The sequence below is a fragment of the Cladophialophora carrionii genome (genome assembly GCF_000365165.1).
Source record: "Cladophialophora carrionii CBS 160.54 unplaced genomic scaffold supercont1.1, whole genome shotgun sequence".
In the NCBI taxonomy this organism is placed as follows: Eukaryota; Fungi; Ascomycota; class Eurotiomycetes; order Chaetothyriales; family Herpotrichiellaceae; genus Cladophialophora; species Cladophialophora carrionii.
The window spans coordinates 2,963,472-2,986,419 of NW_008481816.1; the positions used below are offsets into that span (position 1 = coordinate 2,963,472).

A 22,948-nucleotide genomic window follows, 5' to 3' on the forward strand; every position below is an offset into this window, starting at 1 on the left:
AGTCCGCTTTATGAAGGGTTGAAGGGGTTGAATCCATCTCCGAACATATCGACATGCATGCCATACTGATTCCATGAGCGAGTGATAGAGCTTAGTACGGACGTCGTGGAGTATGGAGTACGAGTAGGGAATATCCCTTTGCGGACGGCGACCTGGTCCCTCGACCTAGGTATCGGTCAACGTTCCGGCCAAATGGGACTGACGGGTTCGTACGAGCTACACAGGACGCGAATGCAAATGCAACCCAGTGAGCCCGGCACTCAGATTCACCACCACTGCCAAACCGGGCAGGACTTATCACGGCCGGACTGCAGGATGCTCTCAAGAGAAACGCTCTCGAACAGCGCAATAGGTATCATACCAGACGGTGTGGAAGTGAAGAGGATGCGAACGTACTCTCCGTTGTGATGTGTTACCACCTGTAGCGCGCAGACTTGCAGCATGAGCCGCTCAACAGCCCAAGTTCCTCCTGAGACCGGAAGAGATCAGAAGTCTGCGGATTACTGTATGTCGTCCTGGGTAGAGTACCTCGTCAGGCCATCTGATGGCCAATAACGAAGCAGAAAATAAAGAGTCGAACGTGGCGGAACCCTGCAGCGGCGTTCCACACTTCCTCATGGTGCTCATCTGGAGTTGACTATGAAAACCTTTTCCCATCGTACTCTTGTCGGTAGATCCATCCACGCGATATCGCCAGAAAAATGGTAATAAGCCCTTTGACGATGAACTTCGGCACTGTGTGAATGCGTGATGATGTCTAGACCCACGAGAGGAATGAGAGTTAGAGTGTGGTTCTTCTTGCTGAGCATTCCTGGAGCGGATCGCGTCAAACTCCTGAACGTCTTCTAGGACTTTGGCCCCTTGACAGAACCATTCGACGTTGCGTGTCCTACTTGATTGCCCTCGAGGATGATGGAGGAAGGGTGTCTGTTTGCACTCCGGACCAGAAAGCTAACTTTACCGAGGCTTGGCAATTTATATTTAGCAGTATATTTAGCAGAGCCAAATTCTGCTTACGAAATGGCCTCTATGGCGCAGTGGTAACGGTAAGTGAATTCAAGGCAGATTTTCTGGTAGCTCTAGTCTGACAATGCTTCAGCGTCGCACTTGTACTGCTGAAAGGATACTTCCTCTTGTGGCGATCAATGCGAAGATCACAAGTTCAATTCTTGTTGGAGGCAAAGACCATGTTTTTGCTTGGATACCCTTTTTCCTACTAAACCCAGTAGTTTTGAGTTTTTTGGGGATGTGTGATCGGCTAGAGGAACAAAGTTTCATCCAACCTTGAACCGACCCAAAAACACCCCATTAATCAAGCTGCGAACTAAAGATCTTTTACTCCTTCGGAGTTACTGTGTCACATAGCATTCTCGGATGAGAAAAGATATCCAACCGATTTCGGCGTGGTGCTGCGATGAGGATGAAGACCGGTCTCTAATATGAAGACTGTGTCCCAAGGCTCTGCAGCTCGCGGTTGAAAGATCGTCTCGGAATGCATCCGCAAATTGCCATACCTGGTATGTCCTGACTGACGTGCGACTCACGGATGAGTCCTTGATTGCAGTTTTGGTGGCCACACTGGAGTGGAATACCAACATGGAGATGCATGCGATGGCGCTCGAGATACTCAGGCGCGAGATAACAATATTCGCAGCCCTTTTCACGGCATTGCCGAGCGCAATTCAGGCGAGCGGACAAGGAATGAGTCGTCAACCAGTATCTGTGGCTGAGAGAGCTTGTACATTCACACCCTGGCCACGGGCAATGTAGCCTGCTGGAGGACGGCTGTATATCTCTTCGAGTCACCTCTTCAGTAGATGAGTGGGTATGGCGGATGGTATCAAAGGCTACGAGATGATAAACCTCGGGATTGATTCACCGTTTACCATACTCCCAGCACCAGCACTACGGCTATCGATACTGAACCAGTTACGGAAGGTGTTTACATGGTGGTCGGGCGCTTGATAATGTTGGCTATATAAGTCTCGGCTAGCTGGCTGTGTACATGCAGTGCCTGTAGCAGGCACCACAGGGAACGACAGATTGCGTTTTGAATGCGACGTGTCGTGACTTCTGGCAACTGTTTGTTTTAGTGCTGGCAGATTTGCGCTCGCGAAATCAAGCTTTTCTGCACCGGCAGTCGCAGGCCTGGATTCGCACTGCAGTTAGGCGTCCATTGGCGGCCATCGGTGGCCCTGGTCAGGGCTTCGTGCTGCCAAGATGCCCAAAGCCACGCGAGAGTCGACCCCTCGCGCTCGTACGGAGTATTGGCTCCTATGTTTCAGAAACGCGTCCTCTCCAGACCGTCCTGTCGACCTGCTTGTTCCCAAAGCTCTGTCAACAACCTCGCGAGCAACGGGATCGTCATGGGTGAGACCGGTCGTCTTTTTGATATGAACAGGAATGACAGCCTGTCATACCTCTCATCCCTTGGTGCCGGAAGCCGTTAATGTTTCACTCTCATCACGGGGAATGCATTCCACCAATTCTGCTCTCCTTGCACATTCGCGGTGTGTAGCGGAATGAGCAGAAGGAGCGTTCACTCGAGACCACAAGTGGTCATGCCATGGCCGGCATTGAGACACAGCTTCACGCGGCACTTATGGCCTCTCTGATGTGTTGTTTTGTTCCTCTTCTTAGCAAGCGGGTCTTCATCAGATTCACAGCGTCTCTTCCCACCGGCTGCCTTCTACCTCGACTTCCCTCGCTCTTTCCATGAACATTCTCTCTACTGACACCTAGGCGGGAACGACGAGCCTCGACTCCATCTATCGAACCTTGCATCTCTTCAGGCGCTTTCAACCATGGAAGAAGGAGCACCTAGTCAAACATCCCAACCGCAGCTGTTGCCAGCAACGACCTTCGGCCAAAGCGCGGCACGCAGCATGTCGCGTCTGTTCAGACCAAGCCATGACCCCGAAAGCTCCCGTCCCTCTCCAGCTCCAGGGAAGACTTTCGTGGTGCCCCTGTTTCTATCTCGCTCTTCGACGCAGACCCAAGTCTTCGCTCGAGGCGCCTTATCCTCGAGTACGAGATCGCGAAGCTCGACGCGCTCGGTTATTGAGGATGCAGTCCGTGGGGTCCCATCAGTTGCGGTACGGCGAGACAGCCAATCTGAGGTTTCCGACCTGTATACTGGAAGCTTGCACCACCCCGAGCCGCTTGAACCTATTCCTCTGGCCCGAAACATGGACGACGAGCCTACCCCCTCCGAACGTCAGGCTATGCGGTCGTATCGAAGCGGCAGTAGCAGCAGCACACGAACTTCTAAGCGCAGCGGCAGACGACACGGCATTTTCTCGAGGAAGGCGTATCGCGATCCGGTGGTCAGTGCAAAGGCTAGGATCAGTTTCGCCTTTGGTGTTGCCTTGTTGGTTGCTCTGGTAATCTGTAAGCTGCCACCAAGAAGCGTTCTCGGCTGCCGCTCTTGCTAATGTGCTTAGATCTGGTCCTTGCTGCTACCGGTGTCGCGAAGAATACCATGTTTCATGTGATATCGATCCTTTTCCTGTTGACGTTGATGGGGATTTTTGTCCATCAACTGCTCCGCACGTTCATGCTCATTCGACACCCAAGAAGATCGAGGCACCGAACAACACCCGGATCAAGACGCGGGCATGCAAGGGATCGTCCTAGAACCCGACGACACCGCACCCGTAAACCTGCTGAACAAGAGCTAGTCCCTGAAAAACCGATTCCGATACACATGGCCTCTGACACAGGCTTCGGCCCAGACCTGGAAGCTCAGCCAATTATTCAACAACCACCACCTGTATACGGAAATTTTCGAACCAGCATGAGGATAAATCCCGACTTGGTCCACTGGAAAGAAATCCAGACCAAAACACCATCGCCTCTAACACCGACATATAATGAGGCAATGAACCAAATTCACCGGACCATGGGATATCGACCACCAAGCTACATATCCGAGAGTGGGGTTACCGAAGTTGTTGAGGCGCAGAGAAGGGATGTAGATGCTGCGTTGGAAAACATCCATCCACTCGAACGCGAACGAATGAGAAATTTGGCTGCCGAAGCACTCGAAGGACATAGCCACACATAAACTAGTCCGCGGAACAGAATTGTGCTTAGGAGTTAAAAATGTACAGGATCAAAGGAAGTGGTATGATTATCATTCATTCAAGGTATGGAATGGTTCGAGCTATTTCAGCTGTGGAAAGTCTTCATGCTTGCCCTCATTGTGAGGTTTGTCTGGGGTATCTTAGAACTCCTTCTGGCCTTCCTGCCAACTCCACCACATGTCGTTGTCGTCACAAAACACGTTTAGTGCTTGGCAGCCTCCTTGTGAACATCGGCCTTGCGGTTATGTCCTTGCTCGTCGATCTTGTCACCGATAGCATCGAAGCCAGCCTGGGCACGGGTGTCGAGAGGAGCATTGCCGTCCTTGGCGACGTTCTTGTTGGCCTCCTTGGAAGCGGTCGAGCCGGCGCCGGAGACGGACTCCTTGACGTAGTTGACGGTGTTCCTGTGGTTCAAGTCAGTTACCGTCTCACGCTCCAGTGAGGAGTGCATGAAAGGGAGCTGGGAGGCGAGAGACACCTACTTGATGGAATCCATTGCGAAGAGTGATCTGTGTGACTGAAGAGTCTCGGAAGTTTGATTGAAGTGTGCTGAGTTGGTATGATCTTGATGTTTCGTGATGAAGAATTGTTCTTGAACCAAAGGGCAACCTCAGTTTAAATACACAAGAAGTCAACCCCTCGTCGTGCCCCTCTCAGCCAAACAACGATGGTCAGCTGCTTCTCAGTGAAGCACGTCAATCGCGGACTACGTCACTCGTAGTTCTTTGTTTCCCCTTCCGGAACGGCCCTACGTCACTGACGTTGTTTGAATTCCTGCAAGGCACAAACCTTGGCGTTGGCGGCCCCAGATCCTTTCATCGCGCCATAACATTCTGTGACATGCCCAATCATCGAATCCCGCTCATCTCTGCTGCCTCAACTGCCTCTTTGGCACTGCCACCGGTTGGCGATCGATCGACACGGTCGCGGTGGCACCCGTGGGTCGATCTGCGCTTGCGTGGCCGTGCTGCTTTCAAGCTGCTTCTCCGCTTTCATTCAGACTTGAGGTCACAGCTGAGCCGTGCCACAGGAACAGGTGAACAGGGGAAGATGTCATGCCTCGGCAATTGCTGTTGGCTTGCCCAGCGATGTTGTCATCGAATAACTTCGAGCCCCCACGCTTCACGCCAGATTTGCCAAGCTCGGCAGAGGTTCAGCTTCGACGCGCGTGAAGACGAGCCGCCACCGACATTATCATGTTGAGAACGTGTACGGGCACGACTGTGCTTGCAGCTAAGTCTGATTTCTTCTATATGCTCGTACAAATTTGTGAAGTCTGCGTTGCTTCTGCTGCACTAATGGCTTGGGCTGTATGTCTACATCGGCAATTCACCAGGTGTTGCACGAATCAGAGATATTCAGCCCAACACGTGGTAGCGGCAATGCAGCGTCCATCTGCCAGTAGAATATTCTGCGCGCATTCAAAAGCTCGCTCATGAACGGTTTGAACGTCTATTGTTGTTTCCAGTCGTTTCCTGAATCCTTGCGTGTCGAAGAGTTTGCTCCCTCACTCGTTCGGCGAGCTTACTACTCACGGTCGATCATCTGCTTCAAACTCACCAATCGTATCCTTGTATTGAGTAATAGCTAATATCAGCGATACCACCAATCACCATGGCTATCAGAACGCTATTCCTCACTGCATTGACTGCCAGCCTTTCATTGGCGTCACCGCTTGAGCGAGCTGCGACAGCAGTCAACACAACTACGTGCAATGGGCAAACCTATGTATACCAGGCCCTGGCTGGCTATGGGTTCACTCCATCGGACGCTCGCGACAAGTTTGGCGACACTGCTGGCGGGATCGGTAGTAGTGCTGCTATTGATCAAAAGTCGTGGAAAGTTGACAGCAGCGGTGTCTACACAGGGATACTCTGGAGCCTTCCAGGTGAGTTGCTCTGTCTCTGACGTTGGACCTGTCGACCCGTACATTCATCCCGAGAAGACGACAACCTAGACATCCAATATCGGTATCCCAACCCCTACTCCAGTGGAGAGGGTTGAGTGCTCGATTGAGCCAGTCTCGGTGTTGCCGGAACGACCTCTAATTCATTCACAGATCGCGGTTGGAATACCGAAGGCACTTTGAATTACCAACCTCGACTTCACAAGTTCCAGATCACCTTCAAGCCTGACACGGTGTCGAGCTCGAGTGCGCCCAACCTCCAATTGAAGTATTTGGACACGATCCGCTTCACCGACCCTGCGGGAACACCCTTGACTGGCCTTGATCCCGACCTACAGCCGCCTTACCTTTCATTTCCTGGCTTCCCCGAGCTTCCATCCGCCACTTACACCGGAGATGGCTTCGGCGGCAACGGGACGGGCGGCCAAAGGGTCGTTGGCGACACCGAAGGTCTTGTCCTCACCGACGACGGCTTCTGGATCTCAGACGAGTACGGGCCATACATTTTCCACTTCGACCACAGCGGGAAAATGACTGGCGCTATCCGTCCGCCGCCTGCAATCATTCCCCAGCGCAACGGCAGCGACTCCTTCAATGCGGCCAGTCCCCCAAGATACGACCCCAACATTACCACCACTCCGGCAAATCCTACCAGCGGACGGTCCAACAATCAGGGTCTCGAGGGTCTCACTTCCTCGCCTGACAGAAAGACCCTCTACGCACTCATGCAGTCCGCACTAGTCCAGGAGGGCGGCCGCAACGCGTCGACCCGCCGCCTCGCCCGCCTGCTCGAGTACGATATCAGTGACGCGTCCCATCCCGTCTACAAAGCCGAGTATGTCGTCCCTTTGCCAGTCTTCGCCAACAGCACCCTCGTGGCCGCGCAGTCGGAGATTCACTTCATCAGCCCGACCCAGTTCCTGGTCCTTGCGCGCGACTCGGGTCGCGGCCACGGCATGGACAACTCCCAGTCCCGATACCGCCAGATCGACGTCTTTGACATCTCCAACGCCACAAATATCGCCGGGAACAGTTACGACGCGACCACCGCGGCCGTCGCCTCCGTCGATGGTGTCCTCGCCTCCACCGTCGTCCCAGCGACCTACTGCCCGTGGCTCGACTTTAACGTCAACGCCCAGCTCAACCGATTTGGCGTCCACAATGGCGGCGACCAGGACGCCGGCCTCCTCAACGAGAAATGGGAGTCCATTGCTATTGTGCCCGTCAACCCGCCCTCGACCACCGGGTGGAAGGACTGGCATGCTGGGTCTCAGGGCGAATTCTTCGTCTTCAGCCTAAGTGACAACGACTTCATTACCCAGAACGGGTTCATGAATGGTGGGCAACTCCCGTATGCGGACGAGAGTGGGTATAGTCTTGATAATCAGGTTTTGGTCTTCAAGGTCTCTCTTCCTGTAGCGTGAGATCTGGTGTATCAACCTAGCAGGGCGCCTGCCCATACTGGAGTGGGAAGGATAATCTGTGGCGAGGGGATTGAATGACACAAGCTAATGACTATTTGTGCATCGTAGGTGCCTATACATAGCTAGTACAGATAACTGTATATACGCGAGTCGTGCGATGTATATCGAACCGAGATAATCACATTGGCTTATACGAGATCTACATACATAAATATGTATACCCGAAGCTACATACTCCCCCGAACGACGAGCGTTTGTCCCGGAGTGTACAGCCTACGGTTAACAGAGTGGCGAGCACAGTATTCAGTAATACACATTGTAAGTCACCTACACGAGGTAGACGTACCTGGTATGTACGCTTTTGAAATCCTTCTGTTCGTATATCAGTCATCCGTTTCCAAGTCCACTACATTCCTGTTACATCACATCACGCGCGGTCACTTGACGTCGCATCATACCACTGTTTTGTTGGCTCCCGTCCTAGCCAAGCCATCCGCATACAGGCGAGAGACACGTTGAGACGTTTTGATGTATGTACAGCTTTTGTCTTGTGGATAATGCCACTGTATAAAGTCCAGAGTCTGCACATCCAGTAGGCAGCGCGTGGCGTCAAGTCGCATCGCATTGGGCCAACGTTTTGCTGCTCAATAATAATGTGAGTGGACGGTAAGTTTGGGTGCTTTTGGTTGATCACGGAGTTGGCAGTTGCGACGCCGCCGACGAGGAAAAGGGGGCCAATCATTCGGACAGAGCAGAGCTATCTGAGCAGACGGTCTACATCTACGTTCTTTCTATGGTACACTTGCTGGTTGGGGGCGGATCTCCCAACATTGACTGCGCCTCCATGCCACTTCTCCTCCTTCCGAGCCGGACTCAGCCTCCAAAAAGACTTCCACTCCAAAGCAAGTCGCCCGGTCGGGGTAGATGCGCGTGGCGACTGCGGTGCGCTCGTTGACAAACACCTCGAGCGCGCTGACGTCGTAGAAGGCTCGCACGTCGAGCGGTTCCCGCGTCACGGTGCCGGATGGGTCGCGGAAGCGGAATAAAGTATGGGGCGCCATCTCTGGAGTTGTGTTCACGTAGGCAACGGTCGTGGAGTGCGACCGGTCGATCACGAACGTTTCTGCTGCTGCGTCGAAGTACATGGTCGTACGCTGCTTGGCGTCGGAGGAGTGCAGGATCGATAGTCCCACGCGACGGGTACCCTGCGCCAGCAAACACGATACGTCGATCTCGAGGTGCTCCGTCGGGCGGGCAAACATGGCTGCAGCGTGCTTCTTGGCCGGTGTGGGAAATGGTAACAGGTTTCCACGGAGTTTCTCGAGCGCTGGATGTGGGGCCGACGCGAGTGTGGATACGGTGTATGTGTCTCGGGGGTCCTGTGATTTTCCGATCGAGGTGATCTTTCCCAAAGGGGTGGCCAGGGTGCCGCAGACGGAGTGTATCTCGCTGTGCTTGACCACCCGGGGGAGCGAGAGCATCCCCGACCAGCCCTGCCTGTCGTGCCACATCTCGGGGAGGTCGTGCTCCTGAAGCCATCCGAACACGACGTGATGTTGCGAGATCGGGTCCCAGAACGAGTTGGCGGCGTAGTATCTTCTGCCGTGGTCGAGACGGCCTCCGTAGTCGAATGTCATGGTCGGTTTCCCTTCGTCTATCCTTATCGATGTGTGCATCCACATTTGTGTGTTGTGCGGCGTTCCCTGCTCTGATAGACATCCTTCCACGGACATGATGAGGTAGTCGTGAGGTGTCGCTGATCTGTCCGTCAAGGAGAGGAAATTGCCGACTTCCCAGTTAACGCCATAGTCGCCGGTCCATAGAGACGGCGTGTAGTTGATGCCTTGACCACACAACGATCCTAGGTGTTCCCACGAGTTCAACGCGTCCTTTGCGATCGCGTACAGAAAAGCGGCCGGCCCCTTGTCCCTGATACCGCCAGACACGAGTCCGTATAAGCATTTGCCAGGCTCTCTGCCACGCGCACGGTCCATGGAACGCCACTCGGCCACATACGGATCGCGCCAACCAATGACTTCCATATCCGGAGGTGGTTTTGGGACAATGGGGTTCCCTGTGTATGGTGTCCAAGACTTGCCATCATCACTAGATGTCGCCATGTGGATACGCTCGGAGCCGCGGACGTATGGTAGCGTGTAGTGAAGGGGAAGTCTCTGAGCAGAGGTGTACAGGATGGTCAGCACTCCATCGGCCTGACCATTCACGTTTGTTGGTCGAAGACATCCCGTAAACACACCTTCGCTACCACCGTCTGAATCTGGAGTGATAGAAGGAGTGCTTGAGACCTCCCACGAACACAGATCTCTGCTTCGCGCGTTTCCCCAAGATATGCTTTTCCAGTGAGCCGACTCAGGGTTCCATTGGTAGGCCACATGGTAGAGACCCGTGCTGGGGTCGTAGCCAAGTCCGCAGGGGTCATTCATCCAGCCAGCGGGTGGTTGCAGATGGTATTGTGGCCGCCATCGCAGAAAGTCTCCATCAGGGGATAGATTCTTGAGATCCATACCATCGGACGTAATAGCGAGCCTCGTCCCCTCCGACCATGTATCTCGTTCAGCAAAGATAATGAATCGTTACCCCCTCCCAATCAACAATCACTGGGTTCTGGGGAGTCGCTCTCCAAGAGCATATGGGAGCTGGTGAAGGTCGTGTCACTCAATACTTGGAACCTGATTTTGATGAGAACACTCGGCAAGGGCATTTCGATCAAGACTTTCAGAATGGTGCGGCTCGTCTCCAAGCTGGGTCGGAACGTAGCGAATGTGTCAAGTACCGCAACACATTTCTCCTGAGTCCAGCTCAGCACGAACCCTATAGCAAGCAACACAAACTCATCGGGTCGGTTGTGAGTAGAAGTTGCCATACGCGGCTTATACTCCGCGAGGGCGAATACGGCGGGCCATGTAGAGGGGCAACGCACATCCAAACCAGCCTCGCAGCCTCGCAGCCTCGCAGCCTCGCCTTACAGTAAGGACTCCGTAAGTCCTCCGTACTCTGCGGTCTTCAGGGTGCCGGATTCCTCTTTTTCTCAAGCTAGTGCTGCCGTGCAAGCAGCCCGTATGAGTACCGTGGACCTGGCCGATTTATCACCGTTCGAACCGGTGACGATGATGCGAGGGATGCAGGGTTACTCATCGCCGGCCCTGCCCACCAGCCATCGCACGGCCGCCACCCGCAAACACCCGACCACTGAAATTGCTGGTCTCTTGAGGGTGCGGCATAAAATTCCTTCGCCGACACTTCACGCAGCTCGATATACCACGCTTCATCCTGCTCTCGGATACCGTCTCCTTTGAAATAGCACGCTAATTTCCTAACCATGTATCGTTCTTTGGGTTAGTACGAGCGAGATTGCTGAGTCATTGCTGGGCACGCTGGTGGTGCTTGGATCGTAAAGCTCACCTCATCCCGATATCTGGGGTTGAATGAGACGCTGCTTCGCTCAGTGACAGTCAGCCGCTCTTTCAGCTCTCGGGGCTTTGCCACCGGTACCGTTAGCCTAGTGAGATCGCAGTTTTACAAGCCTACAAGGCGTATGCACCTTTGACTGCAACCTCCGCATTGGGTATAATATGGCTCCCTTCTTTCCGATAATAGCGCGTACCGACTGAAGTACCGTAATCGAGGGACCACCCCATCACAGCGTGCCGATCTTCTTCCAGTTCCCTTTGCCTTGCATGCTCGGCTCTGAGGATCAGGGACACGAGCACATCAAGAAAACCATTCGCATACCGGATCTGGCTGAGGCTATGGCTTAGGCCCTCTGAGCTGAGGTAAGGGCCGCCTGAGGAGCGCCAGCAGCCGCATGGTCAGTCTTCTGGTTGCGACCCGTCCAAACTCTTCTGCATGTTAAAGGCGCGCTTCTATTCTCGTTTAGGAGTCCGTCCTTTTCTCTTGTGTTGTGGCTTGCTTGGAGCGTTGCTTCTTGCTCGGCACAATCTGATCCACGTTTCCACATGTGCCCGGTATATCGTCACGACGAGGTCCCGAGCCCCGAGCAACAGGAAGTCAGCTGCAATAAATGCCTGATGATGGTACTTGCCAATTGCGACTATCTTCTCCTGCTAGCTTGTTCATTTGCCTGTTGGTCAACAGCGACTACTCGGGGGAGAGCACGAGGTTGTATGATCACGGGGCCAACTCGCAGACGCTCTACTGCAAGAACTCATCGCCACCACTGCACGTCACGGGGCCTAGAAGATCTGTTGACTCCTTCAAATATCCCTTGAAAGACACCGATATACCTCGTCAAGCTATCTTTCTTCGTCTCCGAGTTCGAGCAGCCAAACGATCACCAAGACCAGCAATCCCACCCGAACAACCAACAGAGATGGTCTCCAAGCACTCTGCTATAACAGTCCAAGTCACCGAGCTGGAATCGCAGATGGAAACCCCAGGCGTTTCGTGCTGGGACTTCGCCTATCCAACCGGCAAATGCGACCCTGCGCCCGCGAAAAGCTGTTGCTTCTCGACGGCGCCCTTATCAAAGCAGCATGAGCGCTTCGCCTCTCACACCAATGCTCCGGCATGTGACATCTCGCACGGTGGGCACCATCGTCAGAAGAGCAAGAAGCAGAGCAAACACGCCGGTGAGATCCTAGAATCGAGGACATATCTCCTCTCGTCGCCGACGCCGGTCTCGATCACTTACCCGCAGACCAAAACCACCATCTCCACCCTTTTATCCCAGCCGAACACAAAACTTATCTACTTGGTACCTCAAGCAAACATAGTGTGTCCAAAGGTCTGCGAGCTGATGCGACTGCCCCGTGCAGTGGGGAGCAGCTTCCAGATCCTTCCTGTCCCACCGGAGATCGAAATGAAGGCCGGCGGTAAGGACAGTTGCTCGATTAGCGACGTCATCGCCGTCCAGGAGGTTGTCCGGAAAATACTCAAGAATACAAAGACCAGAAAGTTCGACGGATATATCGCGTTCGAAGAGGAGCGGGAGGCATGGACCTTCTTGGAGCATGTCGGCAAGGGAGTGAAGTGTTCGGCGACGAAAGGTTGAGATTCGGACAGGGGGTGGGCTCCTACTAGGCCAACCGTAACAAATCTGCCGTCCGTTCCGTCCGTCTGTCATCAGCCTCGTTTGCGCCTCATCCAGCTCCAATGCCCCTTCACATTCACCAGCATTTCTCTCCATGTGGGCAAGTCCTCAGCTCCGGGTCCGAGCCTCAACTCGATCGCCTCAATGCACAACTTGGTGTACTTCTTCGCTCCTCTTTCACTGCCAACGGAATTATAAACCAATGCTGCGAGGCAGTACGCCGGGTCAAGATAGCCGTCCAGCCCTTGTTCACGATGGGTCTGGATGAGCCGTTCCGCCTGTTTGGTACTGGCCGTAGAAGTCGGATCCGACCAGCGCGAGAGCGACTTTTGCAGGGCCGTGATCTCCGCGAGCGCCGCATCGCCGGATTCGCCCCGTCGGCAGCGCGAGCACGTACATTCGAACCCGAAAGAGTCCAACAGGTACTTCCGTCGTTTCACGAAGCCATCCAGCGGATTCGTGTACGCAATGGTGATCTCGTCGTCCTTCGCGATCGGCCTCGTCGCACGGACCGTATGCGCCAGAGCAGTCGAGTTGATGACAAAAATGGCATTTGGCGCACAGTCGTGGTTGATACGCGAAGGCTCGGGAATCACGGCAAGATGCGCTGCGCCACCCACGGACATCTCGAATGAATTCGCCGAGGCGACATCTTGCATGAGAAACGCTTTATCGTGGAACATTGTCGCGAGGGCGCGGTATCCGGCTGCCGTCCCAGACGGCAGGCGGTTCACAGCGTGGCGGAGGAACGTCTCCCTCTCAGCCCTCGAGAGGATGTTTTCTTTGTACGCGAGCAGGACGGGCGTGTACGATGTGATCAGATCCCCTGGGTTCAGGTCATGGCTAGCGAACATTCCAATACCTTTGCTAGGAGTCGTCTCGGTGTACCAGGCTTGGGTGGGGATGTTGATCATGGGCCGGTAATCCTCAGCGTCGGAGTCGAGGAGTGAAGCCACCGTTTCAGCGTGCTGAGGGGTGGTGAAGATGGAAATACCCCTGCCGTTGCTGAAACTGGCGTCAGTATAGACGCATAACTTGCTTTGAATCCGTGCAAGGTGTTCCGTGCAGATAGGTTCATAGGACCATGGCAAGAAGGAGTTTTCGCCCTTCACATTGGATCCGTCCTCTTGCCCCTCGTCGTCGGTGTGCAAATCGAGCTCGAGTTGGCCATAGTGGAGTAGTTGGTCAAAAGCGACCTGGTGCGCTGCTCCAGTGCTTTGAGCCACTGAAGTCGTAAAAACCCGTGACACGCACACAGATAAACTCAATGCCACGATATGTCTCCAGGTCCATAATAATCTCCGGGCCATGGTTAGCGACGGTCCTGACTTGCATCTGCATGTGTGAGATTGTGCGGAAATCTAGCTGCACTGCGAAGGTGGGTTGCTGATCATCGAGATGTTGCCATGTTCCCGTGATGGGTATTGTAATCTATCGCTGGAATGGCCTCGAGTCTGTGCCCAGAAGTAATAAAAACGGCTCGCAGCTCCCGCCGGACGCGGCCGAGGGTGAGGCCGCCCTGTCGACGACCACTGCAGTACACTGAGTCTGACTGGGCTGCTGTTTCCGTTTCCGTGCCGGGTAAGTTGATGAGTTATTGGAGAGAGAAAGATAATAGGCGTTGAACACCCTGCAATGAACCGAATGGAGGCAATGAATGAAGCCCCACACAAGTTCCCCAGGAATCCCCACGGCTGTTATACTTAAGTCGATCGTCGCGCCAGTTCCAAGATGATCCTCGATCGAAATTCTATCTCGACTTGACGACAAGCCTGCCTAGAAATTGAGAAGGATGAAAGCTCCCGAGCACGCAGAGGTCAACGGGGGTGATGTCAGGACGACAGTCCAGTATCTACAGCCAGGCTCGAAAAACGTGCGATACTTTAGCAAGGGTAAAGAGGTGAACATTGGCAAGTACGACGATGTATCCGTCGTCATCCACGACGCACGCCCTGACAAGGAGGAGTATACGCTGGAGAATGGAGGATTTGCTTTGATTCAGCATGATTCCCAAGTATGCTCCTACATACAACGCTAGAAACTGGAGTGGCTCATCAGACATGGACAGGTCACAGATTTCCACTCGCGTGAGCAGTTGGACACGATCTACCCGGGCGAAATCGCCGCGCTGGTCAAGTCGCTGACTGGCGCCGACGATGTGGTCGTGGTCAGCCCGCCCGTGTTGCGCAAGGTGAAGACCGAAGTCGGCTCGACGCATCAACCTCGCGCCGCAGACGTGCACACGGACTGGTCACCCGCAAACGCCGAAGACACGGCTCGACGGCACGCAGATGGGCATCCAGCGTACTCGCGCTGCATCTTCGTCAACGTCTGGCGCGCGCTGTCGCCTCCGCCGCAGGACTGGCCACTGGCTGTAATTGATGCGCGCACCGTCGGCGCCGACGAAGGCGTGCCGTACCCGATGGTCATCGTGGACGAGATCCCCGAGACGTTGCCGATGGTGCCGCAGCCGTCGCATTTCATCGAGGGTGCCAATTTCTGCTACAACCCAGGCCACCGATGGTGCTATTTTCGAGATATGAAGATCAACGAGGTTCTGGCGTTCAAGCTCTATGACTCCGACAGACATCGTGGGTCGCAGAGCTGGAGGTGTCCTCACACGGCCTTTTTGAATCCGCTGGAAGGGAGGATACCACGGGAAAGCGTCGAGGTTAGGACGATTTGTTATTTTAGATGACAGCACGGGGACTTGTGACCTGAATTAAGACATTGTTCAGATTTTACTTCGAGTTCCAATTGTTACTCAGCAATAGAGTTTTAGACAGAGCGTAGGATGGTAGGGATTCGACGGGGCTTGCGTCGGCAGCATGGACCCGGCCGGTACACTTGTGTACACGGAGCGAATATGAAGGTTAGAGAGCAACAGTACCAAGGGAAGTAGGAAAGAGACGATGAGTGGGAAGGAGAGTTGAACACGAGCGAAGGGTAAGAGAGAGAGAGAGTTTGGTTTTTTGGGGGACCCCGGGGGGAAACGAATGTTCCCAAAAGTTGAAGTTCAGTTCTGAGGGTTAGTTGGCTTGTCTTAAAACTCACCTGTCTTGCAGGAGCCGCACTCTCCCTTTGCTCAAAGAAAATGGTGGTGAGCCGGGTGTGATATGTTACAGAGACCACCAAAATTCTTCTGGCGTGCCATGTGCATTAAGCCGGTGTTGACTCAGGGCGCAGTGGAGGTGAGAGTTTTTGTCCCCGAAGTCGAAGTCGAAGTCGAAATCGAGCGTCGGAGTTGATGTTGATTTTGCTACCTGCGGGCAGGAATAACTGTGAGTGAGTTCTTTTGCGGGAAGACCTCGCGGAGTTGAAATTGAATTGAGTTGCAGGAGAAAAGAATGTGATTGTGAACAGACAGTGCTGGATATGTACGTAAACTGAGATGCCTAGTTAGTGAATTTTGAAACGCCAGATCCCGGAGATCTTCCGATCGAGGGGCTGCGGCGGTGCCCGACCATTACGTCATTGTCACTGTCCTCGTGCCCGTCGCCAGCCGCTATCAAATGCGCCTGAGAATCGAGGTCCATCCCACTGTCACCATCCCACCTTTCACCTTGCAACCCGTCAACCAAGATTTCCATTCTCTTGCATCTTATAAGAAGGCGGTTTCCTTGTACCAGTCACATTCTCCTTCAAATTTCCAGTCTGACCCAGAGTCTCGACCACATCCTTGTTCACTTTTCAGCCAGTAAACAGACCAAACAGGCAACCTCGTTTCTCTACCACTTCCTACATCCAAGATGCCTCTCTTCAACGTAAGTTCTGCGCATCGAATTCTAGTTCAGTCAGCGTGTCGTATACCGTACTGACCATATCTCGAAGGTCACACTCAAAGAGAATGCCTCTCCCGAAGAGCTCAAGAAGGCCAAGGATAAAGCAACGGCCGATGGCGGCGAGATCAAGCATGAGTTCACCCTGATTAAAGGTTTCACGTAAGGGCGTCTCGAAATTTCTTATTTCTATTCCCCGAAACTGACAGTCTGTGTCTTGTAGCGTTGAATTCCCCGACGATAAGGTCGGCGTCCTCCAGACCAACGACCACATCCACGTCGAGCAGGATTCAGAGGTCAAGACACAATAGGCGAGTGCCTGGTGACCTTGTTGTTGTTGAGGAGACAGTCGATGCGTGCTTGACGATGACTTCAGACGACATGAACGTGGAATGAATGGGCTTCGATTTTTATAAACCAAACATCTTCTATTCTCTCCACTCCGTGGGACCTGATGATACTGTTATGATGGCAATCATCACGACAAAATGAAACGAGCACATAGATGCACGGATAGGGGACGCGATATAGGGTCCAAAACCAGATCTGCATGATCCAGCAATGGATATTGGCTGGATGGCATGGACATTACATCGAATCCTCAGACGCACTGACACGCGGACGAAAGCTAGACTTGGAATCCAATGCTCACATTGAAGCCATCACACACTCCTATACATGCTCCTCGTGATTCCACGCTAGAAATCCGTAGCCCTCCCATTATAAGTCCAATCCCCTGACGCGCCCCATCGCAACGGCTCGTTCTTTGGCCCTCCAACCTCGCCCGTCTTCGGGTTGACATCGCCTTCGAACTCCGGCTGCGCCCCTCTCACCACATTGGGATGTAATTCTTCGCCCTTGCCTCTCGCCTCAATCACCTTGTCGTACATTTCCTTGAGCACCGAGGACCCCGTTGCGCCCGAATCCTCGCCTGCGGTACTGATCCTGTCGACGCGCTGGGAGACCGTGTTCTGTGCGTCTGCAAACTCCGCCGCCGACGAGTCAGGAGACTGGTTGATCCGCGGCGGAGCCCGCCGTTCGGACGCGGGCGTGGAGAATGCGCCGGTCGATTGGCGCTGGAGGGATTCGAAGATTTCTTGCTCTTCCTTGGGCAGCCGCGGCGGGGCGGGCATGCCCTGAAAGGAGAACGAGGATGGCGGCGGCGGCGGCTCGTCTTTCTTGACACGGGGGGATGTGCTCAGGTGGCGGGCTGGCGAGGTGAATCGGGGGTGGCTGCATGAGCGTGCCAGAGGAGATGTGAAGAGATGGGCGCGGGGAGCCGCGCACTGAGCTGCTCGGGGGACAGAGATGGCGGTCTTCATTGTAGTCGGCGGGTGATACTGAGCCAGATAGGTGTTGGGCTTCGATCCAGTAGAGTGGTGACTCGTGCTATGTCCGACCACGAGTACGAGTAATTAGTGAGGAGTGAAAGAGAGGGATATCCAGATGGCAAATAAACTCTTTGGCCGCCGCCGCGCAAAGCTCAGTCTCCGAAGTCGCCCCGGCTAATTAGCCGAAGCTTCGGTAAGATCAGTCCCCCTTCAATGACGAAGTACTCCGTACATCTACAAAAGAAAAGTTACTGTATTGAACGAACCATCATATGAGGTTTCAAGCGTTAAATTGAGATATCCATGCCTTCGACAAAGGACATCTCGAGATGAAAATCTAGCTACCGAGAAGTGACCAGCATCATCCTGAAAACAGAAGGGAAACACCTTGTTGGCCCATCGCCTCCGAAACTACCATCACCCCGTACATTTAGAACTCCGACGGAGCCGCTGCTGGAGTGGTTGTCGTTGATGCTGCACGAGTAGACGACGTCGTGGTGCTCGATGAGCTTGCGCCAGAAGATGGAGGTGCACCTCCTAGACCTGCTAAATTCGCAGCCCAAGCACCGCTGTTGAACTCGGCATTGACCTCGCTGATCTGCCCTGAAGGATTAATGGTAAATGTGTCGATGCCTTTGACATCATACTGAGCCGAGCCAATTCCTTTGGCGACCCATCGCCAGGCGATCTTGTTGCAGGTGTTGAAGATCTCCAGAGTAGTCACAGTCGTAATAGGTGGCTGGCTGCCTTGGCCGGCAATAAAGGCCTGCTTGCTGGGGAAGGTAGTCGCTCCGAGCTAAAGAGAAGGTCGGTCAATATGTACTGGCCAAAAGACTGAAGAGGAGACTTACAGGATACCCAGCGAGGAAGTTGATGGAGTCGCTGTTATCTTTGAAGTCATCAGCCAACAATGTAGTCGCCTTTGACACGAAGTCTGGTGCTTGCGGAGCAGTCAACAAGGAAGAGAAGGTTTTGACGATGTTCTCGGCCTGAGCGGAGCTGAGGCAGGTATAGGTCGGCCGAGCGACTCCGAGACAGGAGCAAGCACTACTGTAACGGGTGCTCCCACTGCAAGCCGAAGCGTATGATGGAACCGTTGGAGTAGGCAACGGGCTGAAGAATGCAGAGCAGTCTGCCTGACGAGTGGCTAGTGGCTGCGGAGCATTCGTGCCGGTCACCGCTCTTTGAAGCTGTTAGCACCACGCTGTGATCAGATGGTTCCGGTCCTTACCTGGCACAGTTGTCGGCGGCGCACACACCTCGCTCCTTCATGAATGGATTAGATCCCCATGGGTTGGCAGCCACGAAAGGCACAGAAGCGAAGACAGCAAAGAGAAGAGACTTCATGGTGACAGGGGTTTCCAAAGTATATTGGGTTAAAGTGTTCTTCCTGGATCTTGTCTCAAGAGGCTGCCTTGTTCAACTCACCACGACCACCATGAGGGAGAGACAGGTCTTTTATTTCCCTTTTTCTGAAGACCACAAGCATGGTAAAGGGGTCGCTACATTCAAACCTACCACGGCATGTCTCAACCAATTTGTAAACAATCTTAGACATCGGCGACCGGACAAGGGGTCGAAATCCGAAGTCGAGTAAAAATAGACGCAGAGGGCTCATCCTCTTGGATCTAGCCACGGGAATTGTCTAGCATATTGGACGATTCTGCAAAGCGCATATCAGCTGGCTTCGAAAATACTGCTGAAAGCCGACGCTGCGTCGACGGATTGATGGCGCATCTGAATCAGGGACGGTCCAAGGAAGGCTAAAATCTGGAGATGCGGTCGGTATTGCAAGGAGTCCCAATAGAGCTGTTGTGGCGTAGAGGAACACGTAGTATGCCAGTCATTTTCAGGTGGCAGCACCGGTTGGAAAAGTGATCAGTCCGAACGTCAACCGCCAAATCGAAAAGGGGCCCCCTTGCATGGATTGTCCGCAACTGGGTGAATTTCCTGGATGTGGAATGCGTAGGTCTCAGATGAGATCTCGCAGGTCAGCTTCAGCTTTTCCATAGATTGGGATAGCTACCTAGGTATCGAGACGTGATTTGCGGTATGGAGCAATTCTTGAACCCATGGCAAAGGATGAGGCCGGAGCTCAGGCGCGTCATCCTTCCTTACCCAGAGACGAGTAAGACGGCGTGATGAGGATCGGATCAGGACCTGACCTCCGTCGACAAGCTTGTGTGTTTGTGTATGAGAAATATTAGGCTGGACGTTGTAAGGAGGACAACAGCTGCCCGGAGAGTACGAGTTGCGAATCATCCAGGCACGCTGCTGGCGCCTCTACAGGTCTGCTCTGTCAGTAATGCGGGAGAAAGACTCAGAACGCACATTTCCGCCATCGCTGTATTTGGCTTAAGCAGACATCGACTTAAGCATCACCGTTAAGGAAGTATGGCCTACACGGTATCCAGCATGGAACTGACTTTGGTGTGGGAAAAGTCAAGTACTCCTTCACTTATCTCTCCTTGCCCACTTGCCCAACTGTGGGATAGTCAGTGACAGATGTGTTCAGATTCCCCGCACTTTGTCGGTTTTCTCCAAACTTTTCGTGACTTCACCGGTGACTCGAATTGAAAAAAAGTGAAAGGCGCGGTCTCTGTTTCCCGTAGATCTCTTGCATGCCCATAGAAAAAGTCTTCGCTGTCTCTCTCTAGGCTTGGTTGCTCACAATTGTCCTGGAGCTGCAGCATCACCCTTCGTCAAACTGCTCCATTCCTCTTGCAATATGGCCCTCGCAGTCGGGAGGAAACTCGCGAGCTCGCAGCTCTCCAAGCTGTCGGCACCTTCACAACGAGCTTCTCTGAGCCTGAGGCGATATGCTCATGCTGCTGTCGTTCCAACCTCATCCAGCCTTCCCGTCCAGGAACAGGCACAAATCCGACATGAAACCGCCGTCCCCAACCCAGACCCTGCCCCAGACTCGCCCACTGCGGCGTTCCTCAATCAATCCGCTCCCTACATGGTCCCTACCTACGTCCGGCCCGCGCCTATGATGGTGCAAGGAGATGGATGTTTCTTATACGACAACGAGAATAGACAGTACCTGGACTTCACTGCCGGGATAGCGGTCAACTCTTTGGGTCATAATGACCCTGAGCTCAGTAGGCTTATCGCGCATCAAGCTCAGCGGCTGATTCATGCGTCCAACCTGTACCACAATCCGTGGACTCCCACGCTGTCTAAGGCCTTAATTGAAGAGACACAAAAGCAGTCTCCTGGGTCTCCACTAAGTCAGGTCTTCATCTCGAACTCCGGTTCCGAGGCGAACGAGGCTGCCTTGAAGTTCGCAAGGAAGGTCACGTATGCTAAAGACCCCAACACGAAACAGAGGGACATTGTATCGTTTCACGGATCTTTCCATGGGCGTACCTATGGGTCTCTGTCTGCGACGCCGAATAAGAAATACCAACCGCCGTTTGGCCCCATGCTTTCTGGTTTCCGCTATGGTCAGTACAATGATGTTGCCGCTGTCCCGGAGTTGGTGAACGAGAACACTGCAGGAGTCATTGTGGAGCCCATCCAAGGTGAAGGCGGCATCAACGTTGCTACTCCCGAGTTTCTGCAGGCACTCCGCAAGCGTTGTGACGAAGTGGGTGCGGTCTTAATCTTTGATGAGATCCAGTGTGGGCTTTCCAGGACTGGAGATCTGTGGGCCTACACTTCAACGGGGGTTCACCCGGATATCTTGACATCTGCCAAAGCATTGGGGAATGGTATCCCTATTGGGGCAACTATGGTGTCAGGCAAGACCGTCGCACCGTATATCAAGACGGGCGACCACGGCACAACCTTTGGGGGCAATCCCTTCGCCTGCCGAGTGGCACATCATGTCTTCGGTCGTCTGGCAAATGCCAAGATGCAAGAGGAAGTCAGGCGCAAATCGACATTGTTCTTCAGCTTCTTTGACACAATCAAGGAGAAGTTCCCTGGTGTTATCTCCGAGGTCAGAGGCAGGGGACTGATTGTCGGCTATCAACTCAGCGACTCCGCCAAGGAAAAGGCCACAGAGATCATAACGGCCGCGCGAGAACGAGGCCTACTGGTAATAACCGCAGGGGATGGCGTCATCAGAATCGTGCCGCCTCTCGTCATTTCTGACGAGGAGATCAACAAGGGTCTTGCCATTCTTGAGGATGCCATTCGCGTTGTGTTCCAGAAACCAGGCGAAGTTGAGGGCACCGCCGGTCAACAGGAAATGGCTGCTCGCTGAGTGCATCTCTATTCACGCCGTCTATTGCCTCTTTTCTCCTTCAGGAACAACCATGCCATGGACGCCACGGTAGTCAGGCCGCTCCGCCGGCTTCCACTTCCCTCCTAGCGCCTTATCTTCATCCACCAGCTTGAATACCTCTACTTTCAGAGGCCTACAGCATTTGATCATCTCCTTCTCACTATCACTTCCAAACCCCCACAAGGACAGGTCTCCACCTGGGCATGTCGACAGCGCCATCAAGAGATCCTGTTCGGCAAAAAATTCGATATGGTCACCGGGTTGTGCAGGGCTTGGATTCATGAAGTACCTGCCCTTAGAGTCCAAGCCGGTGACCTGGAACAGGTTGATCACATCATGCACGTCAGACTCGTTGAGACCAAAGGGTAGTACGGCTCTGGTGAGGTTGGAATGACAGTGATAGTCGTACGATGCTGCTGGCCCGGAAAGCACCGTATTGATATACGGGTCGCATCTGGTTCCAAGGAGGTCATGAACTCTCCCACCTGTCTCGTCGACTCCATACCAAGAAAGCGAATCAGCGATGATAGTGACTAGCGGTCGCATATACGGTAGGCAGGACCATAGCCTATCGTAGGTCGTGACATGGGACGAGTGGAGCTGTTTTGTTCGAGAGGCCCAGAACCGCTCACGAGGGTTGTTTGCGTTCCAAATATTCAGATCGCCTAGACAGGGTCAGGAACTGACTGATTAGATATTGTGTTTCAACATACCAACTTGAGGTCCCTCTGGTGTACTGATCCTTATAATGCTCTTCGCAGGAGCTTTCCAGGCACGGCCCGAACGGATAGGCAGGACGAAAGAGTCGACGAGCTCTCTTTGGCCTTGCTGGATAGAGGTGTACAAGTCATTGTTGACCGTAAGGGGTGACTCCGCAGTGGGTAGATATGCTGGATATGGTGTCGGAAGAGGCTTTCTCGCCCTCAAGCGTTCCTCGTTGGGGAGCAGGCTGGACATGATGCAACGGCTTACACCAAGATGAAATTCGAACTCCTGTCTTTCCTTTCACTGACGACCCTTCTGAGCTTCCAGTTTCGCGGCTCAGGGGACGACGGACAAGATTTTATGCTCGAGCTGACAGCAGGAATTGCTGCGGACATGTCCGAGGTTGAGATTGT

The 22,948-nt window shown here is 53.6% G+C and overlaps 12 protein-coding genes and 1 non-coding gene across 13 annotated transcripts; 7 read left to right on the top strand and 6 right to left on the bottom strand.

Annotated features, from left to right (window-relative positions):
• The first annotated feature begins 1,023 nt into the window (after positions 1 to 1,023).
• On the top strand, positions 1,024 to 1,181 carry G647_01044. The gene has a single exon. It is a non-coding gene; the product is annotated as a tRNA-Leu (tRNA).
• A 2,007-nt stretch (positions 1,182 to 3,188) lies between these two features.
• G647_01045 (uncharacterized protein) lies at positions 3,189 to 4,066 on the top strand (the record flags this gene model as incomplete). The annotated part of the gene is made up of 2 exons (XM_008724446.1): positions 3,189 to 3,390; positions 3,444 to 4,066. The coding sequence occupies 2 exons, from the start codon at positions 3,189 to 3,191 to the stop codon at positions 4,064 to 4,066; spliced, it is 825 nt and encodes a 274-aa protein (XP_008722668.1).
• A 221-nt stretch (positions 4,067 to 4,287) lies between these two features.
• On the bottom strand, positions 4,288 to 4,536 carry G647_01046 (uncharacterized protein; the record flags this gene model as incomplete). The annotated part of the gene is made up of 1 exon (XM_008724447.1): positions 4,288 to 4,536. One exon carries the CDS (start codon positions 4,534 to 4,536, stop codon positions 4,288 to 4,290), a length of 249 nt encoding a protein of 82 aa, XP_008722669.1.
• A 1,163-nt stretch (positions 4,537 to 5,699) lies between these two features.
• G647_01047 (uncharacterized protein) lies at positions 5,700 to 7,415 on the top strand (the record flags this gene model as incomplete). The annotated part of the gene is made up of 2 exons (XM_008724448.1): positions 5,700 to 5,973; positions 6,145 to 7,415. The coding sequence occupies 2 exons, from the start codon at positions 5,700 to 5,702 to the stop codon at positions 7,413 to 7,415; spliced, it is 1,545 nt and encodes a 514-aa protein (XP_008722670.1).
• A 791-nt stretch (positions 7,416 to 8,206) lies between these two features.
• G647_01048 (uncharacterized protein) lies at positions 8,207 to 9,940 on the bottom strand (the record flags this gene model as incomplete). Its single annotated transcript, XM_008724449.1, has 1 exon — positions 8,207 to 9,940. The coding sequence occupies one exon, from the start codon at positions 9,938 to 9,940 to the stop codon at positions 8,207 to 8,209; it is 1,734 nt and encodes a 577-aa protein (XP_008722671.1).
• A 1,826-nt stretch (positions 9,941 to 11,766) lies between these two features.
• On the top strand, positions 11,767 to 12,447 carry G647_01049 (uncharacterized protein; the record flags this gene model as incomplete). The annotated part of the gene is made up of 1 exon (XM_008724450.1): positions 11,767 to 12,447. One exon carries the CDS (start codon positions 11,767 to 11,769, stop codon positions 12,445 to 12,447), a length of 681 nt encoding a protein of 226 aa, XP_008722672.1.
• Positions 12,448 to 12,518: 71 nt separating this feature from the next.
• Positions 12,519 to 13,796, bottom strand: G647_01050 (uncharacterized protein; the record flags this gene model as incomplete). Its single annotated transcript, XM_008724451.1, has 1 exon — positions 12,519 to 13,796. One exon carries the CDS (start codon positions 13,794 to 13,796, stop codon positions 12,519 to 12,521), a length of 1,278 nt encoding a protein of 425 aa, XP_008722673.1.
• A 482-nt stretch (positions 13,797 to 14,278) lies between these two features.
• G647_01051 (uncharacterized protein) lies at positions 14,279 to 15,184 on the top strand (the record flags this gene model as incomplete). Its single annotated transcript, XM_008724452.1, has 2 exons — positions 14,279 to 14,500; positions 14,555 to 15,184. 2 exons carry the CDS (start codon positions 14,279 to 14,281, stop codon positions 15,182 to 15,184), a joined length of 852 nt encoding a protein of 283 aa, XP_008722674.1.
• Positions 15,185 to 16,235: 1,051 nt separating this feature from the next.
• Positions 16,236 to 16,576, top strand: G647_01052 (uncharacterized protein; the record flags this gene model as incomplete). Its single annotated transcript, XM_008724453.1, has 3 exons — positions 16,236 to 16,250; positions 16,318 to 16,427; positions 16,489 to 16,576. 3 exons carry the CDS (start codon positions 16,236 to 16,238, stop codon positions 16,574 to 16,576), a joined length of 213 nt encoding a protein of 70 aa, XP_008722675.1.
• Positions 16,577 to 16,963: 387 nt separating this feature from the next.
• G647_01053 (uncharacterized protein) lies at positions 16,964 to 17,587 on the bottom strand (the record flags this gene model as incomplete). Its single annotated transcript, XM_008724454.1, has 1 exon — positions 16,964 to 17,587. The coding sequence occupies one exon, from the start codon at positions 17,585 to 17,587 to the stop codon at positions 16,964 to 16,966; it is 624 nt and encodes a 207-aa protein (XP_008722676.1).
• A 439-nt stretch (positions 17,588 to 18,026) lies between these two features.
• On the bottom strand, positions 18,027 to 18,943 carry G647_01054 (uncharacterized protein; the record flags this gene model as incomplete). Its single annotated transcript, XM_008724455.1, has 3 exons — positions 18,027 to 18,392; positions 18,448 to 18,778; positions 18,828 to 18,943. The coding sequence occupies 3 exons, from the start codon at positions 18,941 to 18,943 to the stop codon at positions 18,027 to 18,029; spliced, it is 813 nt and encodes a 270-aa protein (XP_008722677.1).
• A 1,381-nt stretch (positions 18,944 to 20,324) lies between these two features.
• G647_01055 (uncharacterized protein) lies at positions 20,325 to 21,809 on the top strand (the record flags this gene model as incomplete). The annotated part of the gene is made up of 1 exon (XM_008724456.1): positions 20,325 to 21,809. One exon carries the CDS (start codon positions 20,325 to 20,327, stop codon positions 21,807 to 21,809), a length of 1,485 nt encoding a protein of 494 aa, XP_008722678.1.
• Positions 21,810 to 21,830: 21 nt separating this feature from the next.
• Positions 21,831 to 22,787, bottom strand: G647_01056 (uncharacterized protein; the record flags this gene model as incomplete). Its single annotated transcript, XM_008724457.1, has 2 exons — positions 21,831 to 22,495; positions 22,544 to 22,787. 2 exons carry the CDS (start codon positions 22,785 to 22,787, stop codon positions 21,831 to 21,833), a joined length of 909 nt encoding a protein of 302 aa, XP_008722679.1.
• Between the last annotated feature and the right edge of the window lie 161 nt (positions 22,788 to 22,948).